The following is a 13,278-nucleotide window of genomic DNA, read 5'->3' as shown; positions in this document are numbered from 1 at the left end:
TGAACAAGCGAGGGTAAGTTTTTGAAGCTATTTAAAAAAATGAATAAAATGTCATATCTCTAAATATTTTGATTTTAAATTCACTTTTCGTCAACGGGGTTGCTCCGCCATGATACCGGATTGTCACGATAATTCACATTTTGAGCAGTCAAATGGGGATAAAGGGGAAACCTGTCCACATAATCTGTCCTCGTTTAAGAAATTGAAGCTTACATTTCAATACTTATCGATATTTTTTCCTTCGAGCTTCAAGCAGCAACATTTTCATTATTTTGAGCAGGGAAAACTGTAGTTTCCCAGTAACTTGTCCATCATTTATTCATGCAGGAAAAATAATTGTGACCCAATGCATCCAACTAGTAGTGCCTCGGCGTGGACCGAAAGCCAACAATTGAATCTAAATATTAAAAGTGATCAAGTTTGAGGATTTTGCACTGAATGAAAAAAAATGATATTTAATCTATACCAACCATAAAACAAGGTAAAATTAGGTTTCATATATTTAACTATGAATCAAAATTACAGCATTAATAGTACTCTGACTTGAGACAGCGGGGAACATGATTTAAGCACAGTAAACAAACTTAAATAAACTTGAACATTTATACAGTGCAACATCCACTTAACGTGGCCAAAGCGCTTTACAAGGGGTTCCCCGTTTCCTGCCAACAGCAACATTTAACATGTAAGATGAGACATAACGTCTGGTGATATTACAATTTGTTTCGGAAAGACAATGCTGTTAATGGCCAGGTACTCAATTTACACCCGAGTTTACACGGTGAGATAATGTGAGTAAAGAGCATTTTCCAAGGACTCAACTATGCGCCACTCAAAGCGGGGCTCGGAACCTGGACCTTTCGATCCGATGAGGAGTGTCATGCCACAAGACGACAAAGCCACACAGGGATTGCTGTCAGCAGACTAGGGAGTGGGCCAGGCACTTATGTTGATAATAACAAGAAATGAAGTGAGTAGGAAAGTGCCGGAAGACAACAGAGAATCGTGGATAGCTCATACGGTAGAGACACGATCTCCCGGCCAGGCGGGTTGTCGTACGAGTAAGATCGCGGGTTCAAGCCCCCATCTCCGCCGCGAAAGTTTTTATTCTCTGTTGTCTTCTGGCACTTTCCTACTCACTTCATTTCTGGTTGTTGTCAGCAGACTAACAACTAACAACCTACCAGTCATCACGCGAAGACACTTTCCCAGCTTTGTCATGTGACCTTTCTTTAATGTGAAAACAAATTTCATAAAAGAAGGCCCCACGAAGATTGACGTCATTGCTATCAATGCTCTCATTATATCCAAGTTGGGGAGGACACGAAAGACAAGCAGACACAGTCCAGCTGTGTGTCCAAGCTCAACTGTTAAGATCTATAAAAACGTGATAAAACATTAGTCAGTGGACTTTCCAGAAAACACTAAGCAAAGTAAACTTTATGAAAGACGAATTACACCATGCCTACCAATACTCTCATGATATCCAGGTTGGGGGGAGACACGAAAAACAAGCAAACATAGTCCCGCATGCAGTGTGTTCAAGCTCAACTGGTAAGATCTCTGAAAACTATTTTTGTGATTAAATATGTCAATTGCCCCCCCCCCCTCCCCCCCCCCCCCCCCGATAAATAAATAAATTATTATATTTTTTTATTCATTTGATTTAACCGTCATTGGCAGCTAGTTGCAAAATCACATTTTGAAAGTGGGACCTACACTTAACTAAAGGTTCGAATAGCCGTCGTATCTTCCCTCAACTTAGCGGATATATGAATATCCTTTAGTCTAAACCCAAGTGCAATGTAACTTTATTTTAATAAAGAGAAAATTCTTTAAAGTTTAGGAAAAATGATCAAACAAATAAGTGAAAGAGAGAAGGGCGGAGAGTGTGAGTGTGTGTGTGTGTGTGTGTGTGAGAGAGAGAGAGAGAGAGAGAGAGAGAGAGAGAGAGAGCAGAAGAAAAAAACTGGAAAAAGTTGTATATGTACAAGAAAGAGTAACGAAAATGGGAAATATGCATCAAATTGAGAGCCTACCTACTAATGCATTTGCTTACCATCACAATCATCTTGAAGGGAGGCCATCCATTTCCACCAAACAGGGATTTACTACAGTAGGTCAGGAGATTTGACAGGTAGGGAAAGCATATGGCAATTAACAACAATGTCATATTTGGGTTGGTCTCTCCAGCTTTGGCATTCTGGCGAAAAATAAATATCGGGTGCGGGCAAAACAAAAAAAAAAAAAGAAAAAAAATGTGAATCCTGTAGCTTCAGATTACAAAAAATAAAAAAATAAAAAAATGCACGTCACAATTTTATTGCAATCAAACCCGTTTATTAAATGTATGTGTCTAATTTCTCAGGTAGTCTAAATATGTTGAAATATGTTAATCTCTACTGTCGTTTTAATAAACGCACCGTTTATTTGCCATATCGAAGATTTAAGTCGTACTAAACAGATAATTACTTACTTTTACTTTCCCCGTAGCCATGGTCAGTATGGAGAGTTTCGTAGCCACAGCACAGCTAAGTACAATGACAAATATCAGGATGTAACAGATAACCTTAAATCCTTTCATTGCCCGAAGGAAATTAGGATGGTCATCTTGGTTATCTCGAGGTACCACCAGGAACCTATCCCATAGATTTCTTTCAAAAGAATATTAAAAAAATGATATTTCGTGATATATATATATATATAATATATATATATATATATATATATATATATATATATATATATATATATATATATATTATAATATGACCCCTTGATTCAATCTGATATTAGCGAGATAATCTAAACCCTGGGGATTTGAATGTAGAAAGCCATATAATAAAACTATGCCTCAATATATATATATATATATATATATATATATATATATATATATATATACATACATACAAACATACATAATTGTTTTGTCACAGACTGTGGTCTGTTTTATAACAAAAATTATAGAAGTTGATATGTCTGACCATTTTAACTATAAATTGGATGCTTTCCGTCTTGTTCACCCCGTTAATTTTTTTGCCACATTATGTCGAAGGGTTGCATCAAATCAACTTGAGATATCAAAAATCAATCTGAATCTGACACATGCAGAAGAAAAATAGATAATACCAAGTAAGACGTAAAAGAAGTGAAGAGAAGAGAAGAGAAGAGAGAGAGAGAGAGAGAGAGAGAGAGAGAGAGAGAGAGAGAGAGAGAGAGAGAGGGTCAAGCACTAAAATTGGAAGAATTAAATGTAAGAGAGCGCTACAAAGTAAATGATCCTTGTTTAGTAAATTAGTCTTTTTGAAGGCGATTATTATCACTTTTGTTTAATACTCTTACAATATGCAGCTTAAAGCATCTTATCATTCTTTCTAGCAGATAATAGGTGATTTTAGTTAGAACGTTTGTAACAATTGGTTTTTTTCTGTTTCTTTTTTTCCTGCAGACATTCTGTTAATCCGCATTTTTTATGTTTACATTAGGGACATCCCGCCAATGCCTGCCAGCTGATTAGAATATGATAAGATGAGCTTTATTTATCCACTTCTGAAATGCACATTGGATAGTGATATTGACTCATAGTAAACCGACTCTGAGTCAGGAATAAAACCCTTTATAACTGAATCGTCAGCAAACTTAATAATTGTATTGTCATAGTGAGTCCTGTAGTCATTGTGTAGAGGGTATGCAGAGTTGGTGACAAAACACAAACTTGAGGAGCTCCCATATTTAATGTCTTTAGAATAAAGAGAGCGACATTCAATTTTATGCATTGAACTCTATTAGTTAAAAATGCCACAACCCAAGCTATGGTCCTGTTACAAACATTTAAATCTGAAAGCTTATAAATCAAACTGTTTGCTTGAACATTATTGAAGGCAGAAGACACGGCAATATAATGTTTCTTGCCTGTAGCAATTTGGTAAAATTGGTGAGTCAATGTGCGGCATTTTTGGATATTGCGCTGAAAAATCTCCATTTTCCCCGTCTAATTTATGTGGTCATGGGTAAGAAAATCAGGGCTATGATTAATATTTTCCTATTATCTTATTGTCCTATATAACTAACTGACTTTCGCTAATTGGTTGGATCATATTTCGATTTGCATATGCCACTTCTTACATTTCCGCACCGCACTCAAGTGTAAATTGAGTACCTGGCCGGTACTGATTTGTCCTACGTGATTATTGTTGCCTCCAGCTTTAACCTATTCTATTGAGATTTAAACTCATTAAATGGATTTTGGCCAATATCGAATCACAATTTTACCTGTCTAACAACTGATCATCTAATTCGTCTGACATAAGGCTGCCATCAATCCCACCTTCGCCGCCTCCGTCATCCTATGTGCATACAAAATGAAAAACATCAAAAACATTTATTAAAAAAACAACTTTCCTCCAGAACATTCAACATAGCTTCATCAGAATAGAGAGGGCCCTAACAGTTCATTTAAGAGAAATGTGTTATGTGTGTGTGTGTGTGTGTGGGGGGGGGGTAGCTTTCCAAAATAATCTAATAAATAACGCTTCTAAATGAGTGTCTTTTATATGTTTTGTTGAAAAGACATTTTAATGTTCTTTAGTCTTTTTTTTAAAGATTCGATTCTAGGACACACATGCTATATATATATATATATATATATATATATATATATATATATATATATATATATATATATATCAGTTAGCGATGCTATTTAATATGCAAACCTTATGATTTAAACGGTGCGATATACTGATGATGGCAATAATAATAATAACAATAATAATAATAATAATAATAATAATAATAATAATAATAATAATAATAATAATAATAATAATAATAATAATAACAATAATAATAATAACAATAATATTAAGAATAATATTGATGATAATAATAATAATAATAATAATAATAATAATAATAATAATAATAATAATAATAATAATAATAATAATAATAATAATAATAATAATAATAAATTACTATTAATTATAATCATTAATATTATTATCATCCTCATCATAATCATCATCATCATCATTATTATTATTATTATCATCATCATTTTATTGTAACAATTGTCACAAAAAGAATATTTTCAAGAAGGAAGGTCCTAACTCAGTTACAATACTGACAATGAAAATAATGATTGATCGTCAACATCGGATAGGAGGATAAGATGTAACATATTTGTATTATTACGATGGTTATAATACCATTTTGTAAGGTGGACATTCGAAATTTGTAGGATGTAAATATGACTGTTATAAGAGACCATGGTGATGATGATCGATACAATAGTATGACCACAATGGGGCCAACGGCGATGCGGATGACGATTCCATTGCTGTCGCTACTGCAGATGGTGATGATGGTAATAACGATGATGGTGATGATGATGATGACGATGATGATGATGATGATGATGATGGTGATGATGATGATGATGATGATGATGATGATGATGATGATGATGATGATGATGATGATGATGATGATTATGGTGATGATGATGATAATGATGATGATGATGATGATGATGATGATGATGATGATGATGATGATGATGATGATGGTGGTGGTGGTGTTGGTGATGATAGATGTTTTGGTAGTGGTGGTAATATGTAGGTATAACATTAGCCTACTTACCCATGGGTCTTCACTGTGTTTTTCTGGGTTTTCATTCACAATCATCCAGTCTTGGACCTATATCAAATATTGTTTTAAAATATGATTTACTACAAGTATACAAGACTATTTCATAAAATTTTATATAAAGCTTTTAATCACATAATTCAACTAATGCCTGTTAAAACAACAAAATTATACACTAGAAATATTTATCAACGATCTGTATAATACCAGACGAATCCCAAGGTATACAGTAATAATAAAAGAAAATTATTCGACAGTCACCCTTCCCCATTAATGTAAGTCTTTAAGAAGAATACCAACATTTTATGGAATATATAAGAACACCTATTAATGGTTGAACATGGACCGATGAATAATCATTTTCCATTATGCCAACTAATCAAAACGTTGTGAGAATATCAAAGTAATTTAAAGCCATAATATCCGTCTATTAGTTGTTATGTTATATTTTGAAATAATGGAAGACGCAATACGAAATTTACTGGCCAGAAAACCTGTCAAGCATACTACGTCAGAGTGGATGAGGTGGTAAGAAGCTGGAACGAATCCTTTAAATCTCTGCCTCGACTGTTCGGTGATAGAAGAATGTGAAGATCGTACATTAGTGTCTCACACACGAGTGAGCGTAAAAAGCAGTAAATAAGTAATAACGACAGCATAATATTTTTCGAAGAGTCCTCATATATCAACTGTACATATATGTACCCTCCCCTAATAGCGACATTTAAGTTTGGATGTCATAAACCACCTATGTACATAACTTCAATACGCAATTTTTCTTAGAATGAAAAGTACGGAAATTAAGAACTTTACATAGGATGATACTCGAAACAAAAATTTATCACTTCCATCGATTTGTGTTTACAAATACTTGATAATTCGAAAGTACTGTGTCAGAAAATAAGTGTATGACACCAAATTTTAGCAGTAACAATGTTATAAAGCAGTGAAAAAGTCTGACACACACTTTTGTGACCGTTTGAAAGTCTGCTATTTTCTTGGCCATAGATTCTTAAATTTAAAAGTAAAATATTGTGCAATTGTTAAAACATCTAGACGCTTGTGAAAACAAAATTCTTCAACAGTTTTTCAAAATAAGTTGTTATTAATGTTATTCTGTGTTACAAAAGTCCGTCTTGGCAGTGCCTCACATTCCCCTCTGGTTTTTAAAATATTCAAAGATGTAATTGGCTACTACTGATGATTACAGCATTTTGCAATCATCATACCTTCCTCTGTACTGTAGATGTATCAGAAGTGTCATCTTCCACAGTTATATTTTTCTCCCCAGTCTTCTGCCGCAGTTCCTGCAGAAAACTAAAATATAGATAAATAAAATGATATATTTTAGAATATGCTCTATACAATAGGTATATATTATATTCTACCATAAATGATAAAGAGTAAAGATAACAGGCTTACACAAACAATCTGTGAAGTCAAATAAGAAAAAGCAAGCCTATGCTTTAACTAAGACAAGACAGACAGCAAGTGGTATCATTAACATGTTTTTTTCCAAACATGTAATTCAATCTGGAATAATGAAATAGAATCAAAATCGTTTCAAGAGCAGATTTTTAAAAATATTGCTCACTTGTATCTTGGCATCTGAAATTTGTTCCCGCAGTGATTGGAAATATTATGTCCTCAATTAAAAGAGCAAGATTTGAATAATATTATAGTGCCATTATTAAAAATGCTGTGGTACAATATAAACTTTTATTCATAAATTTACTGAGGGTTATCGGCAGCTTGCTGGTATTCCGATTGTCCAGATTGACGCTTCATTTTATCATAGTGAGATTTCCTACTCAATCGTCTTTCCCTCTCTTCCTCAGCATCGATCTCCTCGCGTCTCCGAAACAACAATCTTTCAAGCACCTCTTTGTGACCCAGTCGGAGAAATATCTGAGATGAAGACAAGAAGAAGGTGTTCTATGGAGTTGATTGCATGGTTCATTCATAATAAAAACGATTTATATCCACTAAATATGCCAAGATCATAAAGATTTCAATAATAAGCAAATTCCTTTGTTGCGGCATTCAATACAAGACATCCGTTAAGGGCTTGTATTATTTATTTGCTCTATCTCTGTAAAAATATACACCGTACACATAAACAGGTAGCCTATTCATTTAAACTTATATATCATTTTTGAATACAACATTTATAACAGTCTCACTTTTAAGTCATAACATCATATCATAATATCATTTTAGAAGGCCTAGTATGACAATAAATGACTTTTTATTACCCTTTCAACAGTCGCTCGTCAAAGGGAAACTGGATATTACAATGCTATTATCAATTGCATTTTTAAAAACCGTTAAAAATTGCTGCATATTTGCTTCAAATTTATCCCAATCAAATGTTTTATTGTTCTTTAAATAAAGGAATTATCTCTAATTGATGTAAAAAAGTAGCCGTTTTTAAAACTATCTCCCTGGTAAATTGATTCACAAGAACATCGACAGGACTTATCTTAAGATATATGATAAAACCTGAGTATATAAGCTGCACTGGGACCACAATTCATCTCCTTTTTTTCAGTGATGGACGTATCATTAGTTGTAATCTGACAAGGAGCTGATGTTGGTCATAATCTAGTTACTGGATTCTTATGTTCTCAATGACATGTTGCTTGACGTTACTCCATATACAAATGTCTTAATACAAATATAAGTCGCATAACATACATCATATATATCTTTTAAAAGCATTTCCCATATCTAAATCAGAATGGTAATGAAATCACGCTCTTACCTTGGATTTCCCAAGAGCGAAGTCCCGTAATTTGGATCTGGTTGCAATTGTAGTGGTTTCCTGTTGGTTTTCAAGTAGCTTGACTTGTCGATCGAAGCAAATATCCCTGAACCTGCAACATTATATATATATATATATATATATATATATATATATATATATATATATATATATATATACACACTTTTTTCCAGGTAAATACCACATACATCTTATGATATTTTCTTCCTATCATCAATTTTACATATAGACCTACATGTTTTAATCCCGTAAATTGGTTAAAGACTAGTTAAAATGATTAAGAAAATCTATAATCTATAGTGAACAGGATAACATTGTTGATTTTGATTTGCGTGCTGTACTAAGAAGAATGAATGCACATTCCAAAAATTCAGTAAAGCTGGAATGTCGTATTTCTAATTTGGGAAAATTGGTTCAGACAGGTAGCTACTTAGGATGACAATGTGCAATCAAGACTGCAAAACTGTCTCTAATAGCTAAAGGAATGTTCCACAGTTGCCCGAGAATATTAGTGAATATAAGTTTTAACTTTACGTTCACTTTTCGTTTAGCTTTGTCCAGATATAATACCAGATAAATGCGATGGGTCAAACTTGAATTAAAATAACATTTGATGAATGATAAAGCGATAAAGCAATTTGAAACTGAAATGAGATAAAATATTGAGAGGCACTACAGGACCACCTCAATGCCACAACGCCTAAAGCTTTAGAGACCAGAATTTTACCGGCGAACGAATTCCACAAAAGTAATTCTGTCTGGAAATCCATTCCGCCGAATTTTTGCAATTTCAAGAAGTCCATTATATCGCAATTGTTTCATGACGGTTTCTGTGTGAAACTGGTTAGGCATTGCTTTGTTGTTTGGTTTTACACATCTGTTGAAAATAAATTGAAATTGATGTTAACTATATAATTGTTAGTAGAATAAGTAGGATGTGAGAAAATTGCAGACAATAATAATGTCCTCCTGGACAACTTGACTCAAAGGTCTTTGATAAGACCAAACATGCAGCCAATATCTCTAATTAGGGATAAATCTAAAGGCCACAACACATGCTTTCTGCCTAAAACAACAAGATTCTCACATCAAGTATCAAAAGCAACCCATTCAAGAAAATATAACTTAATCCATTTATGGGCCTAGGTTAACATTGTTGTAATGGACAATATTTTGCGTCATTTTTTTTTAGATTTCCATTACGACAATGACCCCAGAAATAATTTGGCTTATCAGACCTCCAAATAAGGACACGTAGTTGTGAGCTCATTGTTGTAATGGAAATACTCTTAAACCAACGAAAAAACCCATTAGTTACAACAATGTTAAATACAGTCCATTAATTATTTCGTTCAGTTATAACTCAAACCACGAGCATGTTGATACAAACCAAAAGATTATTCATATAGACCCACATATATGAAATTGTTGAGTTTTTTATTTCAATTCTAGAAAACATTTAAAGAAAAAATTATATTTTTAGACAATTTCAGGTTTAATACAGAAGAATTTCGTAGATTTGTGGTGAAAATTTTTAAAATATATATCTTTTCATTGTCATTCCATGTAATAAACTAGTTAGACTTACCGAATAAACCAGGGTTTGTTGTCCTGTAGTTTGGAAGTCAAATCACTCAACGACTTCTGAGAAACAATTCAACATGATGGAATGAGTAATCGTTCTATAATAGGAAAATAATATCTCAATTGTTGAGGTTCTCTAAATGAAAGTTATTGACATTCAGTGCCGAAAGGCTGAAAGTAATCTTTAGGGAAAAAAAGTACCAAAATTGCATTTTAAAAATATTGTTACTTCACTGAAATCATGACATTGTAATTAAATAAATTGTCAACAAAAATAAAGCTAACCAATTTTTGAATGTGACCCACCACCTCAAATCGGCATGTGTCAGTGTAGATGCCATGAATGGATTTTTACGTTTAAGAATTGGAACATTTTAGTTTTTTCATTTATGAATTTATTTTCCTTTTTCTCCAATAAAAATTGAAACTCAACCCAAATCTCATATTTTTGTCTGATAATTCAATTTTAACAGCAAAATCTCCAAGACGTTATACCATTTTGAGGCGGATGGTCACATATTTAATCTCTTTAGATGTAATTTGCATGAAAGTGACCGAGTAATTGTCTAACATCCTGCTATCTATGTATGAAAACTTGTCCAAGACCTGAAGTGACTGACGCTTTGTAATTACTTGATTAAAACTAAAGATAGTGTGATTTTTGCACCCCCTTCATTTGGGAGGATGGTATTTTAATTATAGGATTTAACTCTGGAGCTAAAATTTAGTTGTGTCACGATAAAAAAAATGAAGACTGTTAAATATGTTATTAAACACATTTCCAGATTTTAAATTTGCATGAAGTCGTTTAGAAAATATAATGTTGCTAAACAAAATATTCCTTTATCAAAACCGTCGTGCATATATGTACATGTCGTGAAAGCGATTTTGATTCTTTGTTTTAACACCCAGAAATACGTCATTGTTAAACATAGAAAGAGCTGCATTTGATGCAAATGCCTTCACATGTCGCAGTGATTTTTGTAACCATTTAATAAAATGGGTCAAGAATCGAGAAAACAAATGTTACTTTAAACGCTACCATAAGGGAAGAGTGATGGGAATTCAATTTTAATTTACCCGGAAATATTTGGAGACAGTTGATCTTGAAGCTTGTTCTGTGATGGGACCATTAAGCGCTTGGGAACTAAGAGGATATAAACATGCTATGTATTGATATATTCAGAATATAAAATGTATAGGGAAACTTTTTCTAAACAAAGATTCAAAAGATAAAAAAAAACAAGGGCGAAAGACATAAACAGAATACAACAGTTAAATATTATTAAATAATGATTCGTATGATGACTAGAGAGCATTGTAAAATTATTTCCTGTGACATTATTGTAAAGCAATACAGATAACACTTAATCCTTTAAAATGAATAATAAACTATGACACAAAACGTTTTTTTCTGAAACCATCAAACAGTAACTGTCGTACTCCTGAAAGACACGTATTTAAAAATCTGGCCAAAAATCTCGTCCTTCAAATATCGATCTTGACAAAAACTCTCAAAACCTGGACCTCACGAAGTCCAGGGTTTGAGAGTTTTTGCCAAGATGAGGGTCATTTAAATCGATCGGTTTTTGTATGACGAGTTTTCTGGCCAAATGTTTAAATATGTGTATTTCCAGAGTACAGCAGTTAACTGGGTAACCACGATAACATAGACAAGGTATAAATGTGGCCCATCGTCTCAAGTCGGTACTAGGTTGAGTTGTATTAGATTACAAGTGAATCTAAAGTGAAAACGACAAGTATTGTTAAATTTAAAACGAGTGATTTTTTTTATAATTGAGACCTAAAGGTAAATTTTCTATACCTGGTATACCCCCACATAACACCGTTTTGAGGCGATTGAACGCACTTACATAACGCGGTTCTGTATTGCAAATATATTTATAAATCATTAATGATCAATGAATCATTTACAAATTTCTAATGTGCCTTCAGAAGTTGCCAAAGACATGATGTTGTGAATTCTAAACGGAATCTCTTACCTTCTTTGAAGTCCTGTCCTTTTCTTTGGAGAAGTAAAACTCCTAAAAGTAAATACAGTATAGAATCAAAAGATCCACAAACCAACCGAAAATTTAATAGACGCTTTGTACATCTTCATTAGAACAATATCCGATAATAAAGTGCGACTAATGAAAAATAACGACAATTTGAGATAACCCTATTATATGTTTTAAATGTTGTATAATGAAATCGATAAACCAGTAGTCCAAATTTGAAAACCATCAGATAAAAAGCTCTCAGTATTTTCACTCTCTACTAACTTAAATATTTAGATAATTCAATATAAGATTACGAACAGAGGAATGATGATCCCTCTTCGAAGGCTAAGAATTAAAACTTATGAAAAGTTAACAATGGCGTTGTCAAAACCAAATTTTCTTGCCAAAGCGAAAAATTAGAGCTTTTTGTTTGTGAATAGCAGCGGGACCTTCGATAAATTCTCTGAGACATGCAATCGATTGTAGTTCTTTGTTCCTATTTCTACTTGTGCTAAAAATAATAGTCAAATAATTAAATATATAAATATATATATTAAAATGGAGTCACTCACATTTATATATAGCCGAAACACGTGTACGTGTATATAAATGTGAGTGACTCCATTTTATTTTACATTAGCTCTAACCAACGTAATCAAGCACTCTCGTACCTACAAATACCCACCATCACTCATATATATATATATATATATATATATATATATATATATATATATATATATATATGACTCAAGTTAAGGTAATCCTAGCTCTTCGTTTATATATATATATATATATATATATATATATATATATATATATATATTACCTTGAAAACGACCCTGTAAGATCACCCTCAGCACTAAATAGTATTTGTATCATTCGATTCCCGGATTGAAGCATGCTCTGTTGGAGACTTGAGCCGAGACTATCCAAGTTCCTTTCCAGTATTCCATTTGCGTCGTAGAACACCTACAGTGAATAGGCATGGGAATATAAATGCATACCCATCCCCCAATGATAACTTCTTGAAGTCAGAATAAAATGTTAAATTTCACGAAAATTTTATTTTAAAAAAGGAAGTATCGGTCAAGTATTTTTGAAAATGTATATTCTTTTCAGAGATAACGAAATCAGAATAGATTGAGCGGTACCGTCAACTGGGGTAACGTTGCCTCAAGGGGAAACTTGGCCTCTGTGAATTTGGATCATTTTGAATCATCTCAGCTTTGTTGCAGGTATTGTACCAGTTAA

The 13,278-nt window shown here is 32.9% G+C and overlaps 1 protein-coding gene across 1 annotated transcript in view; it reads right to left on the bottom strand.

Moving 5' to 3' along the window:
* The window catches only part of LOC144964559 (uncharacterized), a 49,182-nt gene that overhangs the window by 20,894 nt on the left and 15,010 nt on the right, over positions 1 to 13,278 (bottom strand). Inside the window, exons 12-24 of the mRNA XM_078898987.1 lie at positions 12,854 to 12,996; positions 12,025 to 12,066; positions 11,102 to 11,168; positions 10,026 to 10,081; positions 9,165 to 9,314; positions 8,417 to 8,528; positions 7,388 to 7,560; positions 6,882 to 6,969; positions 5,647 to 5,703; positions 4,276 to 4,349; positions 2,477 to 2,654; positions 2,060 to 2,203; positions 1,185 to 1,377 (exon numbers count right to left, since the gene is read on the bottom strand). Of these exons, the coding sequence (XP_078755113.1) occupies positions 1,185 to 1,377; positions 2,060 to 2,203; positions 2,477 to 2,654; positions 4,276 to 4,349; positions 5,647 to 5,703; positions 6,882 to 6,969; positions 7,388 to 7,560; positions 8,417 to 8,528; positions 9,165 to 9,314; positions 10,026 to 10,081; positions 11,102 to 11,168; positions 12,025 to 12,066; positions 12,854 to 12,996 (1,477 nt within the window). The remainder of the gene's footprint in view (positions 1 to 1,184; positions 1,378 to 2,059; positions 2,204 to 2,476; positions 2,655 to 4,275; positions 4,350 to 5,646; positions 5,704 to 6,881; positions 6,970 to 7,387; positions 7,561 to 8,416; positions 8,529 to 9,164; positions 9,315 to 10,025; positions 10,082 to 11,101; positions 11,169 to 12,024; positions 12,067 to 12,853; positions 12,997 to 13,278) is intronic.

This window comes from Berghia stephanieae, chromosome 2 (genome assembly GCF_034508935.2).
Source record: "Berghia stephanieae isolate SIO BIC M18660-M18661 chromosome 2, UCSD_Bste_1.3, whole genome shotgun sequence".
Taxonomy (NCBI): domain Eukaryota; kingdom Metazoa; phylum Mollusca; class Gastropoda; order Nudibranchia; family Aeolidiidae; genus Berghia; species Berghia stephanieae.
This window is presented reverse-complemented; position numbering and strand designations above follow the sequence as displayed.